Here is a 26,117-nt window from a genome sequence, read left to right on the forward strand (position 1 = left end):
TATATCACTTGATCGTTTTCCATCCAGTTAGGTTGAGCAATATGGCGTCAGTTGCCAGTTTTGCGGTTTTCATGTGACCTCTTCTTATTTTTCTCTGGTAAGTCTCCTTTGTTTTATGCATGTTTTTCAAATACTTGTTTCATGAAAATCATCGTACTCCATTCAGTTTTTAATGTTCTGTTGATTGGTGTTGTCGTTTATGGCGTATCTTTTACGAGTTGTTCATAATCAAACGATTTTCGTGAAAGCTTACCTGCTCCTGATATGGCCATATCAATTTCATTCCACTTTTATTTTTTCACCTAACAAATTTACATGCCTTATAACTGGGATTACACAAAAGTTTTGTATTTTAAGAAAAACAACTTAATTTTTTATGGAAATACCTGTTTTGACTACACTTTTGAATTATAAAAAACATTATTAAGCGTCATATTTATTCATTTTACACCAAAATTATTTAATTTTAGCACAACTGCGCTATCAAACTGAAAACAATCACGCCTTGTAGAACATGGAACAAGGGTGGCCATATCATGTGCACATGTTCCTGATATGGCCACTAGGTAGACGTTTGGAATTTGGAACTTTTTGGACAATTAAAGCTATTTTTATGGGGAAAGGAAATTGTTTTAAGAAAGTCCATTAGACTGAGAACGGACAATTAAAGCTATTTTTATGGAGAAAGGAAATTGTTTTAAGAAAGTCCATTAGACTGAGAACGAGTAAGAAAAATGTGGTTTACATTTTTTTTTCAAAATGGCAGCTATAAAAATTCTCAAAACTTAGCATGGCCATATCAGGGACCTTATTCATTATAACGATTTACAACTCTTTGCACGTGACGATCTATGGCAGCGTTGTCAGATACAGCCTAAACGGAGCGGAGCGCTCCACTGTAACTCGTTGCGTGCTCCGGTGCTTCCACAGACATAAGCAAGTTCACGCTCCGACTGGACGTCTCTAGCACCACAACCGGTTTCGGAGCTTACAACTCTGACATTACTGATCTACGGCAACATCCTGATAAAATGATTTCCCTCCAACAAATATAGCGCCCTCTAGAAACATTTGAATGTCGTTCTGCGCAATGCTGTTATACCATATCTAAAATGTCTGATGCCCTGTACCTCTGAATTACCAGTCATTCGCCTTGCAGTTAAAGAAAGTATCAGAGCTGGATGTTTTATGCTTGGTAATCAGCCCAATGTCTAAGTGTAGCCACGGATCACGAGTTCAAAACGCATGAACTATGATAGTGACAGAAAGGGATTTTCATCCTTTATTAAAACGATTTATACTTAGACCTATCTAGTCACAGTAACAAAATTATGGAGAGTGAAAATAAGCTACTGTACTGTATTCTTCATTTTGAAGCTCCGAGTTTTGTAACAGTCTTTTTTTCAACACCTCATAAAGAGATATGCCTTGTCCTCGTTTCCCATAAAAGAATTTTATTAAATCTGGTTTTTAAATGTTGGACAGGATCTCCACTACTTCTCATTCAGACCTGCGGATCGCATTGTTGCGACATGGACTGCAATGGAGAAGGTGAACGAAGATAATGGCTGTCTGGTTGTAATTCCCGGGAGTCACAAAGGAGAACTTCTGCCTCACGACTATCCAAAATGGGAAGTAAGTAGGCTATTTATTAACGAATATTTAGGAGAACAAATTCCAATCAACAAATAACATTTTAGCTAGCTACTTTAATCGAAAATGTTGACTCAAATACAATGTATAACCGCAAAAAAACTAGCTTCATACATGCACATATAAATAATAAAGCCTTAGGTAACTTCTCCAAAGCGTCAGATAACTTTTCCAAAGCCTTAGGTATCTTTTCCTTATAGCAGTCATAGCTCAATTCACTGTATATGAATATACACATGTTCTTCGGTTTAAATTTGAGTATTTAAAATTTTGAGTATTTTGCAATACCACTACTGTCCGACCGAGTGGTTATGTCGCAGGGTCGTCGAAACTGGGGAAATCATGTGACAGTTCTTACATAAGGGGCTCTTTTTTAATTATTTTTTGCTCGACCTTCCTACTAAACTCAAACAAATTCTAGTAGAGACTCCTGTAATGCCTCACTTTGACTATTGTGATGTTATATATAGCGACCTAAGTGCTGAACTTTCTCAAAAACTTCAACGTATACATAGCCTAATGTCTGCGTCCGATTTATTTTCAATATCCGCCGACATGATCATATATCGGAATGATTTCTACGTTTTTCCTGGCTCCGCTTGCAAGATCGACGTTTAGTACATTCTCTTTGCCTGCTATATCGAATTATACATGATTCCACACCCAACTACCTTGCCTCTCGCTTTACTCTCCTAGCTTCACATCATAATCGAAATACACGTTCACAGCACAATCTGTTGCTATCAATACCACGTCATCAGACATCTCTGTACTCAAGTTCTTTCTCAATAGCCATGGCCCGCTTATGGAATTCGCTGCCGCTCGAAATCAGGGGTAGTCTTAGTCCTCAAGGGTGCTATTCATAGACATTTCGCTAGCCCGCACTACGAGCGTGCTAAACAAGATTCATATCATATCATATCGCTAACACTGGTTTATGAATACGAAAAACGTTAGTTCGCTGATCATCCACCGAAAGCCCGCGCTAAGAATGTCTATGAATACGGCTCCAATTGTTTAAAATTAGGTTGTTTAGAAATATTTTAAATGCAAAGAATTAGTTTTTAGGTATTATTATTATTATTATTATTATTATTATTATTATTATTATTATTATTATTTTACACAGTCATTACTTTATTTTTCCATTAACACTTATATCTAGGTAATTGTCATTGTCTCAATGTGTGCTGATAATACTAATCCTACTATTCCTTTAGTTGTGAGATTATATTCATATGTATTAATTCTTTTTTTTTAGTTAATACTGTATACTAGAATGTATTTTCCTGTTTGTGATTATATATTCAGTCTCTTTTTTATTATATATATTTTGTTATTATTGTTAAAGTTAGTACTGATTGTGTATATGTATTCAATGTCTCTTTTTTACTTAATTATGTTTATTATTATTTTTAAGTTAATATTTGTATACCGGTATGTATTTTTCTGTATGTGATTTGATCCTGGTTGTGTGGAAGAGAAGGCCTGATGGCCTTACCTCTGCCAGGGAAAATAAAACTATTATTACTATTATTATTACTATAATACGCTCATTACATGTGACGTAACTGTATCTTAATGACATGCATTAAAGGCTGCTATTAATTATGTTATTGCAACTATCGATTTCCAACTAAGCATATTTCAGTTTTTAGAAAATGCAATTTCCGATCATTTTGAACCTATATCTCCCCCCTTAAAAGTCAAGATCTATCTACCTATCTATCTATCTATCTATCTATCTATCTATCTATCTATCTATCTATCTATCTATCTATCTATCTATCTATCTATCTATCTATCTATCTATCTATCTATCTATCCATCTATCCATCTATCCATCTATCCATCTATCCATCCATCCATCCATCCATCCATCCAGCCAACCATCCATCCACCTACCTACCTACCTACCTACCTACCTACCTACCTACCTACCTACCTACCTACCTACCTATCTATCTATCTATCTATCTATCTATCTATCTATCTATCTATCTATCTATCTATCTATCTATCTATCTATCTATCTATCTATCTATCTATCTATCTATTTATTTAACTAGCTAGCTAGTGAGTACAAATTACATTTATAAAACAAAAATATTTCTTGCCACTACCGTAAGAGCCAGGCTCGTGTACGGTGTGGTCTTAGATTACTTTCTAAGTTTACTGGGCATGGAAGGCAAGTTTGCTATATTCGTCACCTCACATGTTTTTACTTAATCAGGTAACGTTAAGCATAAAAGATAAAAATTAATCTCTCTACAGCACGGTGTCAACAAGGCATTCTATCGAGTTGAAGGATATGACGATCATCCCTTGCTACCACTTCACATGGAAAAGGGAGACACAGTATTCTTTCATCCGATTCTAATTCACGGTTCTGGTATAAACAAAACCAAGGTGAGATATTTCACTTAGTTAATTATAAACTCCTTTTTCATGCACATACACAGGAACGTACTCCTAGCATCATACACACATTCACTTCACGCACATTTCAGTAATTAAAAAGGCATAAATAACACATTATGATATTAATGTATTTTTATTTTCCAAACAGGGATTCCGTAAAGCCATCTCTTGCCATTATGCTGCATCCGAATGTCACTACATTAAGGTTGAGGGAACTACGCAAGAAAATATTGCAAAAGACGTCGAGGAGATAGCTCTTAGAAGTGGAATTATAGCAGACTTGAAGGTAAGCTATATACCTTCATTTACAATATTTCATTAACGTGTTCAGTATTATAATGGTAATATACGTTACAAGAGCGGTATGTTGATGTTTTCATGTTCGAGGAAAAGATTGAAAAAGCGAAACGTAGTTGAGCTTTTTTAATTTCCGAGAACATGAAAACAAACATACCGCTCGTGTATCGTACATTATCTTGTGCGAAGATCGTTTATTACATACCTGAAAGAGGAATTTCTAATTAGTTGCAATGAAATCTCCATCTTGGTTTCTGTTCAATGACGGCAACTTTTAAAAACTAAAATATCTATCTTCAACATTGTTGCTATAAAATGTTTTCTGTGTTTACTATATTCCAGCAGGCCGTGATATACGTCTGTCTTTTTTTCCCCCAGTCTATAAATGCGAACTTTAAACAAACGGTAAGGTTATGTAATGATTTATTTTTCATTTTAATATTTTAACAATATTATTTATATAACATATTGCAGTAATAACATCGGCATCTGGAATCTTGTTGATTTTTTCACGGCTTCCTTAATGTTACTTGCATTACAAATGCAGTAACTTTTGTGGTGTTGTAGAGTTTACTTAATTTTTGCAAATATTTAAAAACAATAATTAACAGTGCAATTTAGGTGAAATTGCAGTGGTAAGTTTCCAATTTATAATTATTACTATGTTAAACGTATCTAAAAATAATATGTTAAAAGCCTAAAGCAGTAAAATGAATATGGCGCTTAAGCGGTAAGAAGAGGGAAATTGTTGTGTGTTTTACGTTGGGAATACTGAATGCGGTATTTCACACTTACCGCGTATTGGTTTTGTGCGGAAAGCAAGCAAATACGCAGGATCTCGCACAAAAGTTATTTACAATATGTTTTATAAACGATTCTACAAATAAATGAATTGGAGCAAAATGGCTCCAAAATTGTCTGTTCCCATTCCATTGCGAACACTCTGAATTACCATTTTCTAAATGTTTCTAAGCCTACTATTACAACAAGTGTAAGAACTCCACTTGCCGTTATTTATCACAATTCAATGGTGTGTCATGAAACTTCAGAAATAGATGTCTCACGCGCAATAGAAAAATTAAAGAATACGTTCTCTTCTGGTTCTGAAGACGTTCCTCCATTTCATTAAGGAGCTTAATTCATCAATATCGAAAATCCTCACTCCACTCATAAACCTGTCGCTCGCTGGCGACACTTTCAATTGTATCTTCAGTCATACAACCTCTCCATCTATACTCTATAGGGATCTATAATTCTTCTACCTGCAGCTTCAAAAGTATTAGCAAAAATAATCCACGACAAAATTGTTTCATTTCTCAATCATCAAAAACGTATAGTTGGATTGGTGCATAAGTTCGTAGCGTTATTCTGTACTTTCATTCATCTGCTGTCCAGGTTTCCATAGCAACCAAGTATTTATTTACGCTACGAACTTACGCACCAATCCAATATATCCGAAAACCAATATGGCTTTATTCCTCATAAATCTACAACTGCTGTTTTTTCTACTCTTGAAAAAATTAATCAGGATCTTAATGAACGTTATAAAAATTAGCCATATTTGTCGACTTATCAAAAGGCTCTGACATTATTAATCATGATATTCTTCTTCGAAAACTATAGGCCTACAACTACAGTACTCGTGGCTCAGGCCACGATTGAGTTAAATCTTATTTAACTGGGAGATATCAAGTAGTTGATATAAATCACAAAAATTGGAAAATTTCGTTCACAACGCAAAGAAATCATCAAAGGTATTTCCCAGGGATCTGTGATCGTTCCCCTATTATTCTTATTATACATTAATGATATTCCTTTACATTTAACTAACGCTCACACTAATATGTTTGCCGACGACTGTCCTGTCATCCTTTCTGAAAAATCTATCCAACAACTGAACACTACCTCTCGAATTATGACTGAGTTTCAAAACTGGTGTGTTGCAAACCATCCCACGATTAATACTACTAAAACTAAATCGATATTTTTCAGTCTAACGTTCACAAAAATTTGTCAACAAGCAACACAACTACATTTAACAACATATCAATAGAAGAAATATCTGCTTCCAAATTCCTCGATTTAGTTATCAATTCATTTTTAAATTATAAAGAACATGTCAGCCATTTTTCCAATCAGCTCGCAAACTCGCTTATCTCATTTCTCAATATTATCGCAATACTGCAGCAGAAAAATACTTATGTCTGCTACTATGGCTATATCTACTCCAGGATTAAATACAATATAATTTCTTGGGGTGCAGCAGATCAGTATCTAATAAGCAGAATTTTTATTTTACAGAAACCAATAATAAGAACCATTTTCAAAATTAAACCCCGCGACTCCTGTAAATGTTTGTTCAAAGAACATAGAATTCTAACAGTTGCCTCCATAATTATTCTCGAGTGTGCCCAGTATGTAACTACAAAGAGCTATTCAAGCGAAATTCCGACTATTATTCATATGATACACGTACTAAAAACGCCATTACATTCTCCAAGCACACTACGCTACTTTTTGAGTCATCTTCACTGTACCTTTGTTCCAGTATTCGTGGCCAGAAATCAAAATTTTCCTTTCGAAATTCACTAAAACACTACCTAGTAAATAACTGTTTTTTATAAGCTGGACGAGTACTTCACAAAAGATGTACAAACTAATGACTAAATATTGGCACTCCCGGTCCAAAACATTTTTGTTATTGAGAACTGAGTTCACATACACTTCCTTCAGACTTATTTATAAACTACTAATTTTACATCTAATATCTAAAACCAAACTCTAGTTCTCAATACAACTATTACAAGAAATGTTCAATAGTATTTGTAGCTTAAGCTCTAATCAACAGTAACAAAGATCGAGGTTCCCAAAAAACTACTCTTCCCGAGTCCAGCCCTTTGGACGAACTCTTTCTCCTGTAAATTTTTTTGTTCTGTGTGTAAATATTTCTGTTTAGTTTTATATATATGTAATACCATTTAAGCATGCGTTAGATACGTTTTTGTCAACCTGAGATTCTATTATGTCGTGGGCATATTTTCTAAAGAGGAATTTTATAATCTAATATTGCTTCTTTTTACTTTCATATCCTCTTTATTATTATAGTATATATTATTATATAATTATTAGATATTAATTTCTTTAAGATTTTACTGTAAATAATGATTTGTCTATTTATGTGTTAATATTATGTACATTTTGTCAAAATTTCGAATACAAGTTTATGAAACAAAAGATGTGAAATAAATGAATGAGATATACAAAGAATTGAATGATCTTTCATATTTAAGTATAAAAATATAAGGGCCATTTGAAATTTCAAAGTGGGGGAGGATGGGGGGTAAGGGGTTAAATCTAAAATGCAACTAAGCCTGGTTTCAGACTTCCCCCTCAATATCTAAATTGACGTGTTTTTTATTTAAATTAAATTCAATTTAAATAATTAATTATTCAGACTGGGAAGTTTAGAAATGAAAGCCCTGTATATATATATATATATATATATATATATTTTATTTATTCATTCATTCATCCATTGTTTCATTAATTTATATTCCTAAATAATATGTCTGCCAATTTCTCTTGTTATTTGCTTATTAATGCTTCACTGACTTAATTTTCGTCTTAACTTGTTAATTGGAGACGTCTTTTCTTTCTTTTTCTATGGCCTGAGTAGAAAGAGCAGATCTAGTGTGCCATGAATGAATGAATGAATGAATGAATGAATGAATGAATGAAGGAATAGCCTGGTACTGTCCCGTGTAGGGCAAAGGCCTCCTAAGAAAGGGGTGGCTCGATGTAACTTACTTGGTGAGCCATTCCAAGTAAGACTTGTGGCACTCTGATATAATATATCACTGATACCAACTTTCCTCTTACAAGCTATTTACACTTTAGAATCTAAAGTTTAAATCATATCTGCACAAACAGCGCTCAACGAGCGCGCGCGCGCGCTAAGGAGCGGGAGAGCTGTGTTTACCGCTCGCCGAAACGGAGAGAAAGATACGTCAGAATGACAAAGACTTCCTATAGGTAGAGGAGAGGGAAACGACTACTCAGCTATCTAGTGGAGTGCAGTGTGTAGGCCTATTCTCAGTAACTGTTTCACGTTGCGTACCTACTGCTACAGTACAGTATGGAGGAATCTAAAAGACGGAACGTAACATTTAACATTTAACGATTTACAGCTCGAACTTATTGATCTTTCATGTGACCTAAGGGCTAAAGATCGTTTGAATAATACTACTAGCCTGGTTGAGTTTTACAAGACTAAACATTAGCAATAATATCCACGACTACACAGGCAGGCTGTGAAAATGATTGATATGTTTGGCTCAACATTTATATTTGTGAACAACTGTTTTCTATAATCAACTTTAATAAAGGCAGGCATCGAACATCTGTAACTGATGTTGCAATACGATCAGTAAGCTACTGTTCCTACCAGCTGCCAACAGCATAAAACCTCGTTCTGATGTAGGCCTACTGATAAATAAAAATATAACAAAATGATATTGTACATTTAAGTAGCTATAGAATTTCTATTACTTCTGTAAAATAAATATTTCTTTATTAATTAATAATAGTCCAAGATAGTTTTGCAAACAGTGAACAGGAATTCATTTCATAAACACTCTTACTAGTACTGTATTTCCTTTTGTGTATATTTTGTACGAGATCACCCCTTCTTCCAGTCCACCCTTACACAGAGCGCAGCTAATATCTGCATTCCGCTCATGAACTGTGAGCCGGCTCGAAGAGTGCAAACCTTATGCAGGCCTGCTTTAGATTGTACAATGTTCACTTCACTTAAGTGTTACTCTAGTAGTCTAGTTCCTTCCACTTTTTCCTGTCTTTTGCTATTCATGACCACTGTTTTCCGGCCCTCGCTTCGAGTATGTCTGACCATCTGCGCCTTGGTCACCCTGAATGTAGAGCTGTGTAACTGATTAAATAATTTAACTAAATCTCTCCAGTCCAATTCAAATAGTCAAAATAAAAACGTATTTAATAATTAACCATCAATTTCCAGACTTCTTCTTAATGAAATGTAGTTAAAAATATATTTTTTCAGACTATGTGGAAACTCAGAGGACGCCAGGCAAGAGGGAACGAAATAAATCTATAAGCAGTCAATGGAAGAGAAGTGAGGAAGAAAAATTGATATGTATAGGTTTTAAAGTAATAGTATTTCTACATATGATTGTACATTAAGTTTAAACGTGGTTTCAATATTTTTAAGGTGTCATTTAGTAAGTAAAAAGTGCAATATGCAAAACAAAACTCGATTACCCATGACTTCTACATCATTCTCCTCTTCGATTCCCAGCACACACTTGTGATGTCCTTCATTTTTGTTTGTCTTTTCTTTAAAATGTCACGTATCCGTAGGTGTTCTGCGTTCATAACAGTTCTGATCTTTAGATATTGCACATTTGCTAAGATGTATTATGCCAAAGTGATGCAGTTGATGTGGCAAACAGTCGTGGCCTGTGTAGAATCTAAACTCTGCTGTTACTTCTTTTCGTTCAAGGAGTCGAAATCCATGCCATCGGTTTCTATACTGATCCAATACTTGTTAAGAGCTTCTATTTTGTTTTTTAACTGTTTGTCTAGTAGTGATTTCATTATTACTTTTATCCTATATACTGGCGCTGTTCTTTCTTTTGCTGAGATTACTGTCCCCTTTTTCGCTTATAGATCGAGCAATTTACTAAAAAACAATCTTACATGACGTCGGTTTACAAGCAAAACACAATTAGTCAAAAACTTTAGTTACGAGAAAAAGACGTATATAATGTACAGTACATAATTTATATTTATAAACTTAGAATTGGAAAATGAAATACACATAAAAAGAAACAAATTACTAAAAATAATATTTTGAAGATTCAGTTTTGTCAACAACTTTCAAACGCCTTTTTCTCAGAAGTAATATATTTTACTTAATGTGGTTTGCTTGTAAACCGACGTTGAGATGCTATGCATATTAAATTATTTTATTCAACTTCGTTAAAACAGGCAGACGTGAGTACTGGGTTCGTGCAGAAACTAAGTTCTCAGTGTGATAGCGTGGACAAATACAACTTTATTACCTGAATATTTCTTTCCGAGTAAGAGCTGTTACATTGAGTCGAGGTATTTTATAGATTTCAGCAGGCTGATAAGCGAGGTAAGCTTGCCTTTGAACCGTCATTTTCCTTGACCTTGAGGTCAGACTCCAGAATATTTTGAAGAGAACATGCATTTTGTGATTTTAAGAATTTTCAATAATGAAATATTATATTTCTTTGATAATGTTAAACCTGGACGAGGGGGATATTTTAGATCAACATCTTAGCAATACAAACATGTTTGTATTATTTTGATAAGTTTAAGTATTAATGTACTATTATTTCTCATTATTCACTCAATAACGTTCGTATATGTTAGTGAAATAACACTTTTCTACTGGTTTTAATCCCTACGTACTCTAATTTAAGAGGTCTCAAATTTTCTATGTAATAACGACTTAAGTTTTGCATTCTTTATTTACAAATATTTAAAAATTGGCTTTGTTAAAATTATAACTGACATTGGATTTGAATAATTTACACAGTCTACAATATGTTACAAAATAAATGATGAGAGTAAATGTACTATTAAAATTTCTACACTGTTTTAAAACTTTGACTTTGTTTTTCCCAAAACATGGGGTTTCAACTTAAGCTGTTATTGCACTCAGCGCCTCAATTATGTTCCTATGTAATAGTCAAGTGAGTTCTACTTTGTTTTATTGAGTTTCATATAAATGTATATGATTATGTTACTGTAATATAGTACGTACTTTCTAAAACAACAATCATGTACTATAATACAATAAAGACTTTTCCTCCATGTATCAAACCTGTTTCTTTTATTTCACAACTGTTATTAATTTAAAATGTTGTAATCACATCGAACTACATTCCCACCCATGTGGACACTATCTATCTTATATAATACGTTGTACAGCACAATACACACGAAATCTACAGAATCACATTGTGTGTTTATTTCAGTATTTAAGTAGAACTTATTCCAGGCTAGTAAAAAAATCCTTTATCCAGCCTATAATTATTAAAAATACAGGGAAAAGTAACCACTTACCACAGATGCGATATGCACTATTCTGCCAACAACAATCAGATGAACGGAACCAGCCATCGTCAGCTTCCAACCACTACAAAATAAACAAAATTCAAATTTAATAATGATTACGAGAAATATTACAAATACGGGAGTCTAATAACACATCATATTCCTTCAACTCAGACCTACATCCCCATACTCCGTGTTCAATTTTCAATGGAAGCCTCCAGTACTTGTTACGTAACAGGACGTCATAGGTTTGTTTATCGAGCAAAGGACAGCCCTTTACCCCCAGACATATGGACGGTAGAGGGTGGAAACCATAATTTTACCGATTTAAAAATGTATGGTACATATTTTCGAATATCTGAGTTCTGCACTTCTTTTTTATTATTATGTTCGCTTTTAAGTCCATGCGTATGACGTGAATATGTTAGGAGAAAATCCACAAACGATTGGGGAAAACACGGGAATTTTACTGGAAGCAAGTAAAGAGATATTGTACGAAATGGAAATATAAAAATTGGAAATTTATCTTTTGAAGAGTTGGAGCAGTTCAAATATCTTGGAGCAACAGTAACAAATATAAATGATACTCGGGAGAAAATTAAACACAGAATAAATATGGGAAATGCCTGTTATTATTCGGTTGAGAAGCTTTTATCATCCAGTCTGCTGTCAAAAAATCTGAAAGTTAGAATTTATAAAACAGTTATATTACCGGTTATTCTTTATGATAGTGAAACTTTGACTCTCACTTTGAGAGAGGAACATAGGTTAAGAGTGTTTGAGAATAAGGTGCTTAGGAAAATATTTGGGGCTAACAGGGATGAAGTTACAGGAGAATGGAGAAAGTTACACAACACAGAACTGCACGCATTGTATTCTTCACCTGACATAATTAGGAACAACAAATCCAGACGTTTGAGATGGACAGGGCATGTAGCACGTATGGGCGAATCCAGAAATGCATATAGAATGTTAGTTGGGAGGCCGGAGGGGAAAAGACCTTTAAGGAGGCCGAGACGTAGATGGGAAGATAATATTAAAATGGATTTGAGGGAGGTGGGATATGATGATAAAGAACGAATTAATCTTGCTCAGGATAGGGACCAATGGCGGGCTTATGTGAGGGCGGCAATGAACCTTCGGGTTCCTTAAAAGCCAGTAAGTAAGTAAGTAAGTATGTTCGCTTTTAAGAATATGTATTAGGCTATTGTCACGTCAACAAGAAAATATCGAATATATGTACCTGTTAACAATTCTGAATGATTTCGTCAAAATTGCTGGACTTGTGGCCAAATGACCAGAAATTCATTCACGCAATGATAAGGATCATAACTATACTGCTCCCCAACTAAAACTCCTGTGCTGAAGTAAGTTTCAAGAATAAATTTGAAATGCTCTGTTGTAACATTCATTTCGGCCTTAAGAAAGATTTTAAAAATTAAATGAAGTTTGGTTGTAATAATGACATGAATGATATTTTTTTCTTGTTTTTAATACACGGCTACATTTATTTGTTAAAAAAAAAACTAATAATACCTAATGTCAACAACCTACATCTTTGATCTATGTCTTTGAGGATTAAACTCCCTTCGTGATGATGACCTTATGGATATACTGTATATAAATACAAATGTCCGAAGCTACAATTAAACATTGAACACTGAGTATAATACCCTATTCATTTCCCCATTATTATCGTGTCCATTCTAGTAATTACTGAAATTCCCGCTGAGCGCTAATGTAAGTCCCGTGATCGCTATAGTTGAAGTCTGCGATTTTGCTCATGCGCGGCGCTTCACTCTGTGTGTTACCTCTGATCAGTGATGGGAATATAAAAAAACGAGAAAACGAGTTTGAGTCAACCGTCTGCTACACCATTATATTCCCACCACACTCTGATCATATTATATCTTCTGTACATATCTGCAGTTTGGCTTCATATAGATACCATTGCCAAATACCTTACTATAATAATACCGGACAGCTGTATACTAGTAGCATTGACGTGGGTGCGAAATATCGCGGATTTGACATCTAGCGGAGCGGCGTGGAATTATGTCCACAAATACAAATATTAACATAGCGGAAATCGGACTGTTGTTCAAAATGTGAAGCACTAATGTGGAATAATATGCGAAACATTTAAGATAATGTTGAATAGTACCGCATTTAATGTAACATTATTCTATATCAAAGCTGCATATTATAAGAAATATTGCATGCTTCATATTATTTTCAATGAATTGTTGCGTATTTTTTATTTGCTTTAGTGAGACAAAATTAATTCCGACATTAAGAATGAATTTACAATAACCCTTTATATACGCATTGCTGACAACTGCAAAGATAAAAATGGTAGTAATCTGATGCTTGTAATAAATAGTGAAGGCATGTAGACAACAACTTAATTTGCTAAAACCTTAAAATTTTCAATATATTTTAACTTCTATTCATTTATTACGCCTAAATAAAAAAGCTAATTTTTTATTGTTTTATCAACACAGAGACAAAGGAATTAGGCCTACTAAAGAATGTTGTTGACTCACGTTTTATGATCCCTCGGAAATCGAAAGTACGATTTGGAACAATTTGTAATGCTGTATTGTAACAATTATAAACAGCACACATACACCCTGACATTTTAACACAACACTAATTAATAAAACTATTTACTAGCCCAGCAACAATATACATTGCCGTTGATTACAGCTTGTTTCACGAGTATCTCCACACCGGCCGACTAGGTAGCAGCACCAGCGTCGTTCGCGCGCAGAACTGCTAACTGTCCGGTATTATCACAGTCTAGTATATACAGTCGCGAAGCTCAATACATAATAAATATGCAAACATTAGATAGTTGCCTTTATTTCGATTAAATATTGCGAAATTATTGTAAATTCATTTATGCACGATTCAATAATTTTCAGTGGCACCGCACGATATGTTGAAATTATAGGTTATGTTTACTGTCCCAGTTGCCCCTTTCTGTCTAATTTTAGTGGTCTCCACTGCCCTGCCATTCATATGGAAATATTATAGGTTATGTTTACTATATCTTATATTCCTAAATTCGCAATTATACAATATAATTAAGCATAATGTAATGTATAATACTCCGCACATTCAATTTGTCTGTATTTTAATACTACAATTGAGTATTGAATTATTGTATTTATCTACTACCTAAGAGACGAAGTAACAATCGTACGTACACTAATTTCATAAGAGTGGTATGATAAATTTTCTGTCTTTATCAAGGAAGGTAGATGTGCTATATTAAAACCACAATATAAATTCTTTTTTATTAAACCTCAAAATAGCTTCCATTCTAAACTTAAAATGTTGATGCGAAAAGATTATGTTAACATGTAAAATTCTCTTCACATTAAATTAACACAGTTTTGTAATTATTTCTGCAATATATTATGCAACAAGAAGTAAAGGGAACTTATGGACACATTACACTAAATAAAACTTAGCTATGATACGCAATAAAGTTATAATATAATCATTCACTGAGGTTAAAATTAGGAGGATATGGATTATTACGTGTATTTGTAATTTTAGTTGAATTTTCTACATACACTGAAATAGAAAACCCGAACATATATCACGGCCTGGTCTAGATCGAAAAGGCATTGACTGTGCCGTATTTCGCTTTGTTGTGACAAGCTGTGTAAACTGTGAAATGTTCGTTATCGATTGTAATAACTGTAAACGGCTAAAACACAATAATTTGAGTAATAATATGGGACAAGGAGACGTTTGTTGCACTATACATTCTAAGAAAAAGAGGTCACAGTTATCCTTCCGAAAGATCCAGGAAGGTGAGTTTATAAAATATAATATATGCTTTATGAAAATAATACATAAACCTTATGTGTTTCATATTTCAAAAGTGGAAAGAAGGTGTTAATTTTTTCAAAAGAATACGATATCGAAAGTACAATACATTTTATCGTCTGTTGCGGAAAGGGTCTGTGATGAGGCGATAGTAGCGATCCTGGTGGTGAGCAACTATCTATGAATGCGTATTTCAACTGTCTATGTTTGCATTTGCTTCGCAACTGTATATACTAAACTGTGACTGTATATAGTAGACTGTGGTATTATTATAGTAAGGTATTTGCCATTACTGTTTAGAAGGTTTGGAGTTTTTTTTATCGATGCGTGTTTCGTTGCTATGGTAACTGTGTTACGCTTGTATAAACAATAATTGTTGTTCAGAACATAGACGGCAGTTGCAGAAGAGTAATTTTAATAATTTTTACAATGGTTTTACCTTTACGTGTTCGAGTTGGCCTCCTTCAGTGTTATTACGAATGCAATAGACAATATTCATATTCATTGAGAAGATATCGAACGTTGCATGGATTGAGAAATGGACTCTGCTCCGTAAAATCGTTTCGTAAGGTAAACAAATTTAAGGAAACTGGTTCGGTTGCCGATAGAAAGCGATCGGGTAGACCAAAATTAGTAGAAAACTAGGTGAGTGAGCTCTAGTTTTACGAGAAGTCCAGGAAGTTAGTGAAAATTCAGCGAATTCTGAGAAGATAGCTTCCTGTCCCTGTAAAATGAAAATGCATTTTGAACTCAAAGAACAAGATAGGTCGATTCGTGTCAATTTCGCTTTGCAAATGTTAGCGCAAATTCAGATTAACGTTAAGTGTTTAGGCAATATCTTGTGGACAGATGAGGCACATTTCGAATTGAACGGGGGTGTTAACACTCATAATTGCAGGATATGGGCAGAAGGTAATCCGAAAACAATTACACAGCAAAGATTGCATGATATTCAAGTTTACTGTCTGGTGTGCTTTTATTTTTTTTTATTTCATTGGGTTATTTTACGACGCTGTATCAACATCTAGGTTATTTAGCGTCTGAATTAAATGGTGATAATGCCTGTGAAATGAGTCCAGGGTCCAGCACCGAAAGTTATCCAGTATTTGCTCTTATTGGGTTGAGGGAAAACCCCGGAAAAAACCTCAACCAGGTAACTTGCCCCGACCGGGATTCGAAGGTGTGGTTTTACTCACATTTCATAATAGGTCCGTATTTCTATGAAGAAACTGAAAATTGACAAACAAAAACTGTGACGGTAACTGGGCAGCGATATTTTCAAATGTTGCAAGACTTTCCAATACCAGCGTTACAGAATCATGAAATCGAACTATTGTTTTCATGCAAGATGGCGCTCCACCTCACATACACAATAATGTAAAAACACATTTGGTGATCGTGTAATTAGTAGGTATTTTCCGAACAGTTGGCCTTCTAGGTCACCAGACATAAATCCAGCTGACTACTGGTTATGGGGTTATCTAAAAGAAAAGGTATTTCTTGGTAGACCTATTAAACGTTAGGAACTGAAACAGTCAATATCGGATGTCACTGAAAACATCCCCAGGAATGTGCTTACTAACGCCATTTATAGCACAGAAGAAAGACTATTTCTTATTGAACAACACAGTGGTAGTCATGTTTAATTTTTTGGGGTTTTAATAAAATCCCATTTCTTAACGAACAAATTGGTGTTTTTACTTTTGTGGAATCTAAAAATATGATAAACTTAAATTAGTATCTTGTTAATTTGTGATACCGGCACTTTATTTTACTTTTCGATTCTTAGCTTACTCTATTTTGTTATCAGGTTAACCTACAAAACTTAAAACTTTCATTTTGACTTCTTACTAATTTTAAATTCTTACTAAATAGAATACTTCACTTATTTTCATTTTAAATATATTATCTTCGTTTAATGCCACTGATGCTCCAGCGCTATAGCAGCGATTCCATCAGCTTGCGGAGATAGTGGCTGTGTCCATCAGTCGCCATCAATGAACCTGATTGGTTTTCGTAAACAGCGGCAATTGGCATAACGAACGAAATTTTGCACTGTTGTGTCATGGTTGTGTGTTCTGCTGTGTTGTTTGTAATAAGCACCTTGTAAAAAAATAAGTTAATGGCTTATGAATGAACATGTTAACGGACCAGTTATTACTACTGGATCAAAAAATAAAGTCTTTGTGCTCTCTCATTTGAGCGAGGTGACTATGAAAATTCTATCATAGCACATACAACTCGCACAGCCGCCATGATAGTCCTTCAATCTTCAAGCAGTTTTGTTCCGTGACGTCATTGATGTCCTCGGTCTGGTGAGGTTCGGAATACGCTGGTATTATTTCTTGGTACGTAGCCATTTGTCGTCCGTCTCCATATTCTTCACTCGTTGCCCTCCCTTCCTCTCGACCGTTATCCCTCTAATCCTGTTATGTCATTCGTTCGTCACCGCTTCCTATCATTAGTCCTTTTTTCTTACTTGCATTTGTTCGTCGTCTCTTCCCCTCATTCGATTTCTCTTTCTCTTCCTTCGCCTATTCTTCATTTCATTTCGTTCGTTCTTTTATTCAATCTTTTCCAATTCCAATTCTTCGTTCGTCGTTCCATTTGTTCAGTCATTCTCCCCCTCGTTCGTTCAATTGTTCGCTCGTCATTTTTTCGTGCATTCTTTCATTCTTCCACTTCTTTGTTTCTTCGTCCATTCATTCTTTAATTCGTTCGAACGCCCGCCTCTTCGTCTGTACGTTTGTCAATACGTAATTGGTTCGTTAATCAAATGAAGGGGTGAGAATGAGATAATCCAAAGTCACACTTTCAACAACTTTGTTTTTTGTGCGAGTTCATTTCTTACACATATGAGGAAGCTACTATAGTAATAGTACATTATGCAACGAGCCTATAATGAAGGTAATTAAGAAGTGAGTATAGATATTTATGAAACGAGCGCAAGCGAGTTTCATAATTTTCATACGAGCTTCTTAATTACCATTATAGGCGAGTTTCATGCGACTTTTTATGCTCGACCATATTTCTAACTTGATATTATTAATTTTCTTTGTATCTGACCTTGTCCAATGTCCCGTATGTTGTGAGATGTGCGCAGACGCGAAAGTATTGATTTTTTCCGAGGAACAGATGTGCACATTGACCTTGCTAGGCCATAAGAACCTACAGAGATAACATTGAAATAAAATTAGACATTGAAAAACGAGACGACAAATTGAATTTATTTGAATATTATTTACAATTAACGCTAATTATTATAGTAACAGAACATAACCTTCTGCGACAGTATTGGATTTCCAGCCTCCGTGACTTTTCGCTAATTCTCTTTCGATTGCATATCCGAGAATAATCGATACTTGCGGTTTTATAACGGTAGAAAGCTGACCTGTCATTGGCTGAACAGTTGTAACCTCAGTCGTCATTGGCTGAAAGACCTCACCTTTAATGAGTAGGTGTACTTTAATGACATGCATTAAAGGTCTGCTACCAGGTGTATAATTACTACATTTCGGCATGGTCGAGCATAAAATATTATAAACATTACTAAAAAAATGACGTAAGTATACCCTGAAGAAATTAAATGTTACTGCATCTAATAGTACATGACTCTGAACCATTAATACGCCCTCCTGTAAAATTTCGTCTATATGACCTAGGACTATTAACCATTCTCACACTTTCAATTCGTTTTTTTTATTCAATAATATATTTATTCATTAATTTATCTAATGAAGCACGTAATGATTAATTCAGTTGGGTAAAGATGGCCAATACTGTGTAAAACATTTCAAAATGTAATTTCTAAATATACAGTACGACCTATAACAGCGAGTGATGATTTCATGTATATGTTACGGGGAAAATTCCCATCATAAATGAAGAGAACGCAATCTTATCGTCAAGTCATTACTATGCATAAGATAGGCAATTTGTAACACCGGCAAATACGAACAATTCCAGAAGATAAAACGAAATTATGGAGGGCAAAACCAGTTGTAAAACAATATTTCGCAGAAACCAAGCCTGCGTATTGGTGAGAAGGATAAAAATATGACAAGACTTTGTGTTAGGTTCAAACAGAAATGTAGTACTTGACGGGAGTTGGAAGGGTATGTAGGCCCTAAACACTCTTTACAGCGTAAAGAATTCGTTTCTGACCACGAATAATATCAATTTTGCATTGTATTAATTCAGGTTCTCAGTATTCTAATCTTTTTTTATTTCCTCAAAATTAAGCAAAATTCAAGAATATCTCTGTATTTTCGTAAACATGAATGCATCGTTTCGCGACACCGGTACACCATCTTGTGTAAGGAGGTCGTAAGTGTGACGTTTCACGTGAAGAGTTCACTCGGTGATGATGTGGTCGGTGGTCAGGCTGGTATTGCGCGTGGCACATTGAGTAAAATAATGTTGATGAGTCAATTATGAGTGGTCAATTCTGATTCTAGTGGTAAGAACTTGATCTCGTCGCCTTGAAAATGGAGCTGAGAAGACGTGCGTCCAATTTAATCTTGCGTAATGCAGTTTACTGTCTGGGTGTGAAGACAAGGTAAATTTCCATTGTTTCAGAAGATATCGTTTCATAATTATGTATTATTTCATCATGGTGTGAAATCATGTTTTATGTTAATGTGTAACAGGGATGTTGCTTTTTGGCGGCTTGATCCGCTGCCTCATTTCCATTAAAGTTATATCTTGGATGTGATGGGATCGGAATGATTTTGACATTGTATTTCTTATTAGAAAGTGTTTGGAAGATGAGATTAATTTCTGTGAGAGGAACAAAACAGCACGTAATCTGCTTCACGCACAATCAGCTGTTTCGTCATTCTTTATAGAAGTAACAAAAGTTTGGTGTAAAGATATCTCAGCAGACCTCAGGCAAATGTAGGCTAACTCTCTGAAGTATTTACCTTATATATGTTCAAAAATATGTAAATTAAAAAAAGAATGGGGGAGCGTTACTATTTTGAAAATAACTTGTATGTATATGTGTGCACAAAACTATTCCTAACGGTCTCATGGCCGGTTTCTCCAAGTATCGTTAGAACATTTAACGAATGTTGAACTCTAAACAGTTTGTTAAATATAGTTTTTCACGTCTTCAAAATCAGTTTGACTTAACAGATTGTTAAGTGTTTGTTAACTTTAAATGTAGGATTTTAGGCAGTTAACTCATTTGACCCAAAAGACATCTGCCAAGCAAACATTCTCATGGGAACAGATAAAAAAGTTATTTTTTTTTCTTCCACCATATTAATGATGTCAAAAAAGTATACAAATTTTGGCCATTCGAGCGCAATTACGAGGGTCTTAAAAATTTAAGTTTCCTTGGGGCCGTCTAGAGAAAGAAAACACAATTTCATTGGAAAAATTTATTGGAACACACACAGCAATTGTTCAGCTATTTTTCAACATATTTCCCACCGGAATTGAAACATTTGTCGTACCGTGGAATCAACAGAGAGGTGCAGACGGCTGTCACACACTGGTTGCGATCTCAGGCGGCAGACTTCTACGACACAGGGATATAAAAGATAATCCCACGGTATGACAACTGTCTCAATTTCGGTGGGGAATATGTTGAAAAATTGCTCAACAATAATGATATAGTTAAAATGAAAACTGACCAAGTGCAAAAAGCAAAGTTTTGAGACAACTAAAAAAAAAACTTGTATATTATTCAGTTTTATGTGAATAATGACCTGAAAATGTTACAAGTACAAATTGTTAGCATACAGTTTACTATAATAAAGTTGAATTAATTCTTACTTTCTCACATTTAGATATATGGGTCAGTTTGTTAGCTTCCTCAGAACTTTGTTTTTTTTTTTTTTTTTTTTTTTTTTGCACTTGGTCAGTTTTCATTTTGACTGTAATTGCTGTGTGTGTTCCAATAAATTTTTCCATTAAATTGTCTTTTCTTCCTGTAAACGGCCCCGGGAAACTTATTTTTAAGGTCCTCGTAATTGCGCTCGAGTGGCCAAAAATTGTGTAGGCACTTGTTTTGGTATTATTAACATGGTGGAAGAAAAAATATCAACTTTTTTATCTGCCCCATGAGAATGTTTACTTGTGAAAGCATACTAAAAATTGCAAACAGGTTGATATCATTTAACACGTAATTTAAATTGATTGAAAAGTACTAAGGGTACCGCGGACCCCCGTTATGCATCCTAGGGTTAATAATATTATCTAATTTATTTATGGTTACAGAGTTCTTACACTGAACTACAGATTTTATAAGTCACTTTTTCCGATCTCTAGGTTCTCAAATGAGAATATATGTATCATTTGACGTCACTCACTTATCAGATTGTTCGACTTCTACAGTAATGGAAAATATTGTTTCATTGCCTTTCTAGAACCGCTACGACAGCTGAAAGAATGAAGATATTTCGGCATCTACAGAGACGTGATGCTGTTAGTACTCCTGTATCCTTCACAAGACCTACATATTGCACGATTATTATTATTATTATTATTATTATTATTATTATTATTATTATTATTATTATTATTATTATTATTATACGGCTAGTCCAGTGGTAGGCATTCTTGTGCTTTAACTAAAGAAGTCTTGAGGAAAGTCGATCATTGGGATTGACGTCATGTTTCTTACTCTCTTATCCACACTCCTCAAAAGAATGAAAAGCACGTAGTCCTGCATAGTCATTAGTAGGGAACTGCATGCTAAATTTTCAACTTGATTTTTTAATATGTCATTAATTTTTCATGAAAATACTTCCTGGCATTTTGATACAATACTTCAGTCTATCTGAGAACTTGAAATGAGAGAACAACATTCTAGTTGATTTTATAAAAATGTAATATGTTTAATTACTCTTTCAGTATCTCATCATCAGCAATATTTTTAACTGGTTTATTTTACGATGTTTTGTCAACTGCGATGATTAACGTTTGAGTGAAATGAAGATGATAGTGCTGGCAAAATAAGCCCAGGATCCAGCGCCAGAAGTTACCTAGCATTTGCTCTCAATGGGTTGAGGGAAAACCCGGAAAAACCTCAATCAGTTAACTTGTACTAACCATGATTTGAACCCGGGCCCTCTCATGAACTTCGTATTAGTATCAAGCTGACAAGTGAGACAGAAGCAATCGACACTTTGGAGAATTTTTATTTCTTAAAATTGTTTTACAAGGTAGTAAGTAAAATTTTACGATATTCATAAAAAAATACTGTGCCACGCTAGTGTGGTAAAGCGACACTTTACCAGCACTAGTGCAACGAAGTGAGGCACCCGATGAAAAAGATAAAACGTAATTTATTTATTGCACACATTAACTATAAATTGTTTACAATTTCCTACAATATCCATAGCAGAGGCAGTACTTTCTTTCGTTTGAAAGCTGAAAAAAACGTTGTACCATATGCTTTCCATATCCACTATACTAGATATAGGTTATAAATGGGGCCAGGAAGTTCATGCATTTTCATATATTTTTCCATTAGCTTAATTAATTATTGCAGATTAATTATCTTCACGAATCATAAAAATGTAAGCTTATCAAGTCAAATTTTATGTTGCATATATATTTTGGCTTTTTTTTATAAATGCATAATATTTCATGATATTTATATTATTGTGGCATATTTTCGCGTTTAAGCTCATTAAAGCTGATTTATTTTGCATACAAATGCATCGTTTGAATTTTTAATAGTATTCTATTTTTTTGAAAACTTGTACTGAATGAAATTAATATAATTTTTTTTTTACCAGGAAAGTATTCAAAGCTTCGCGAAACATCTAGCGATTTTCACAGCACAATAGTTTGTCGCGGCACACCGATTGAGAACCACTGACGTAGAGCTTTATCGCGTTATCTCTCGGTTGGGGAAGATTTGGACAGCGATTCACATGTTTCAACTTCTCAACAATAAATATAAGTTTAATATCATCTAGTTTGATCTATAATATTATTACATTTATTACTTATTATTATTAATATTATTATTATTATTGTTATTATTATTATCATCATCATCATCATCAATGTATTACTGATATATGAAGAAATACAGAATTTTATTAGTGCATATTTAATGGCATATTTTACAGTATTTAAAGGTATATCACCACGGCACGGCGCGTCCTCAGGTTGAGGATAGAGGAGACGGCCTCCAGATATGGAGGGTAGCTGCGAATATATTGAATAAGCAGTCGCGGACAGCCAATAAGGAGTGGTCCTCCAGCTTGGGGGTTGCGCGAAGGGTTAACAATTCATCACCATAAAAAAAGTTTGTTACGAAACCAAAAAATAAGCCTCGGAATTCATACATTTCAAAAAGGCATATGACTCGGTTAAGAGAAAATATTTATATAATATTCTTATCGAATTTGGTATTCCCAAGACACTAGTTCGATTAATTAAAATGTGTCTTAGTGAAACTTACAGCAGAGTCCGTATAGGCCAGTTTCTATCTGATGCTTTTCCAATTCACTGCGGGTTAAAGCAGGGAGATGCATTATCACCTTTACTTTTTAACTTCGCTCTAGAATATGCCATTAGGAAAGTTCAGGATAACAGATAGGGTTTGGAATTGAACGGGTTACATCAGCTTCTTGTCTATGCGGATGACGTGAATATGTTAGGAGAAAATCCACAAACGATTATGGAAAACACGGAAATTCTACTTGAAACAAGTAAAGCGGTAGGTTTGGAAGTAAATCCCGAAAAGACAAAGTATATGATTATATCTCGTGACCAGAATATTGTACGAAATGGAACTATAAAAATTTGAGATTTATCTTTCGAAGAGGTGGAAAAATTCAAATATCTTGGAGCAACAGCAACAAAAATGACACTCGGGAGGAAATTAAAAACAGAATAAATATGGGAAATGCCTGTTATTATTCGGTTGAGAAGCTTTTGCCATCTAGTCTGCTGTCAAAAAATCTGAAAGTTAGAATTTATAAAACAGTTACATTACCGGTTGTTCTGTATGGTTGTGAAACTTGGACTCTCACTTTGAGAGAGGGACAGAGATTAAGGGTGTTTGAGAATAAAGTACTTAGGAAAATATTTGGGGCTAAGAGGGATGAAGTTACAGGAGAATGGAGAAAGTTACACAACGCAGAACTGCACGCATTGTATTCTTCACCTGACATAATTAGGAACATTAAATCCAGACGTTTGAGATGGGCAGGGCATGCAGCACATATGGGCGAATCCAGAAATGCATATAGAGTGTTAGTTGGGAGGCCGGAGGGAATAAGACCTTTGGGGAGGCCGAGACGTAGATGGGAGGATAATATTAAAATGGATTTGAGGGAGGTGGGATATTATGGTAGGGACTGGATTAATCTTGCTCAGGATAGGGACCGATGGCGGGCTTATGTGAGGGCGGCAATGAGCCTCCGGGTTCCTTAAAAGCCATAAGTAAGTAAGTAAGTAAGTAAAGGTATATTAGCATGCATATCTAGTAGGTTTTCAGGGCATGAATTTCCTGGCCCTAGTTACACAACTCGGCTTTCGAGCTCGTTTGACAACTTTCCTATCTCATTTTTCAAAATCATATGTTACGGTATTTACGTCGTAAATAACTATTATCGTATGTAACCAGTAAGGCAACTTTATCACACACTTCAAGGCCTTTTGTATTACATTTTATCACTCGCCACCAGAGAAACGATGCCATTACTATTAATGTATGACCTTACTGTAACCTACTAGAGTAAGATTGTTCTCGTTGGACATCGGAGGATGTTTTTTATTATGAAAGCAGTATAAACTTTTCTATAAAATGTGTCTGTTATGGCTGGTAAATAAAAGAAAATATGACACTTACGTGACATGAATTTTTTTCACTCATATTTCAGCACTCGCTTATGGCTCGTACTTAGAATCAGTCTACTCCTGCAAAAATAGTCCACTTCACACACTAGTTACATAAATAACTATTATAATGATCTCCCTAACCTTTCCCTTTCTTTAGTAAGTATTTTGTAAACTTCAAATCTTGTGTCGTTAATTTGTTCTACAGGAGGTTCTCATTTTATTTGTCATTTGTCGTTATTTTTATAGCCTACAGGGTGTTTCCGAGGTGGTGTTACAAACTTTCAGGATGATGGCGAAGGGCACATGTATCAATTTGAGATAAGGAACCCTGGTCCGGAAATGACCGAGTCCAAAGTTACAAGCAAAAATAGTTGTGTGGAAATTAAATAATTTAATTCCTCTGTATACCTTATTTATGTGTATTTATCTGTACATCTTACACATACTGTATTAATTTGACGTTGTTTACGTTGTCTACTTACAGTATTCCATTCAATGCGCTGTCTGAGAGGTTGGCACAGGAAACTACACTAAAGCAATGCAGACAGCGTAATGTGTAACGGACATGGTCGGTCCTAATTTGCACGTCTGTAGACAGCAGTGTATGTGTACAAGTTGCAGTGCCCAGTCGATCAGTCCTAGTGAAATGGAAGAGTACACGAGAGCGGAATACGCAGACCTGATTTTCGAATACAGATGAGCCAATGGGAACAGTAGACAAGCTCACAGATTGTATCGGACCAGTACCCACGTAGGAGACATCCGGCCCATACCATCTTTCGCGACTGTTCCAAAGTTTAAGGGAAGGAGGGCACGTGGTGCCAAATTACAATTCCATTTCCACACAACTATTTTTGCGTATAACTTTCGACTCAGTCATTTCCGGACTATGGTTCCTTATCTCAAATTGATACATGTGCCCTTCGCCATCATCCCTGGAAGTTGGTAACACCACGTCGGAAACCCCCTTTATT

The 26,117-nt window shown here is 34.8% G+C and overlaps 2 protein-coding genes across 2 annotated transcripts in view; both read left to right on the top strand.

Annotated features, from left to right (window-relative positions):
- LOC138715708 (phytanoyl-CoA dioxygenase, peroxisomal-like) overlaps positions 1 to 11,224 on the top strand; it is a 40,418-nt gene extending 29,194 nt beyond the window's left edge. The window contains exons 5-8 of the mRNA XM_069848764.1: positions 1,486 to 1,635; positions 3,928 to 4,062; positions 4,223 to 4,360; positions 9,446 to 11,224. Coding sequence (XP_069704865.1) covers positions 1,486 to 1,635; positions 3,928 to 4,062; positions 4,223 to 4,360; positions 9,446 to 9,499 — 477 coding nt within the window. The 3' untranslated portion in view covers positions 9,500 to 11,224. The remainder of the gene's footprint in view (positions 1 to 1,485; positions 1,636 to 3,927; positions 4,063 to 4,222; positions 4,361 to 9,445) is intronic.
- Positions 11,225 to 19,362: 8,138 nt separating this feature from the next.
- The window catches only part of LOC138714820 (phytanoyl-CoA dioxygenase, peroxisomal-like), a 34,448-nt gene continuing 27,693 nt past the window's right edge, over positions 19,363 to 26,117 (top strand). The window contains exons 1-3 of the mRNA XM_069846982.1: positions 19,363 to 19,448; positions 19,791 to 19,891; positions 21,708 to 21,777. Of these exons, the coding sequence (XP_069703083.1) occupies positions 19,821 to 19,891; positions 21,708 to 21,777 (141 nt within the window). The 5' untranslated portion in view covers positions 19,363 to 19,448; positions 19,791 to 19,820. The remainder of the gene's footprint in view (positions 19,449 to 19,790; positions 19,892 to 21,707; positions 21,778 to 26,117) is intronic.

The sequence above is a fragment of the Periplaneta americana genome, chromosome 15 (assembly GCF_040183065.1).
Source record: "Periplaneta americana isolate PAMFEO1 chromosome 15, P.americana_PAMFEO1_priV1, whole genome shotgun sequence".
In the NCBI taxonomy this organism is placed as follows: Eukaryota; Metazoa; Arthropoda; class Insecta; order Blattodea; family Blattidae; genus Periplaneta; species Periplaneta americana.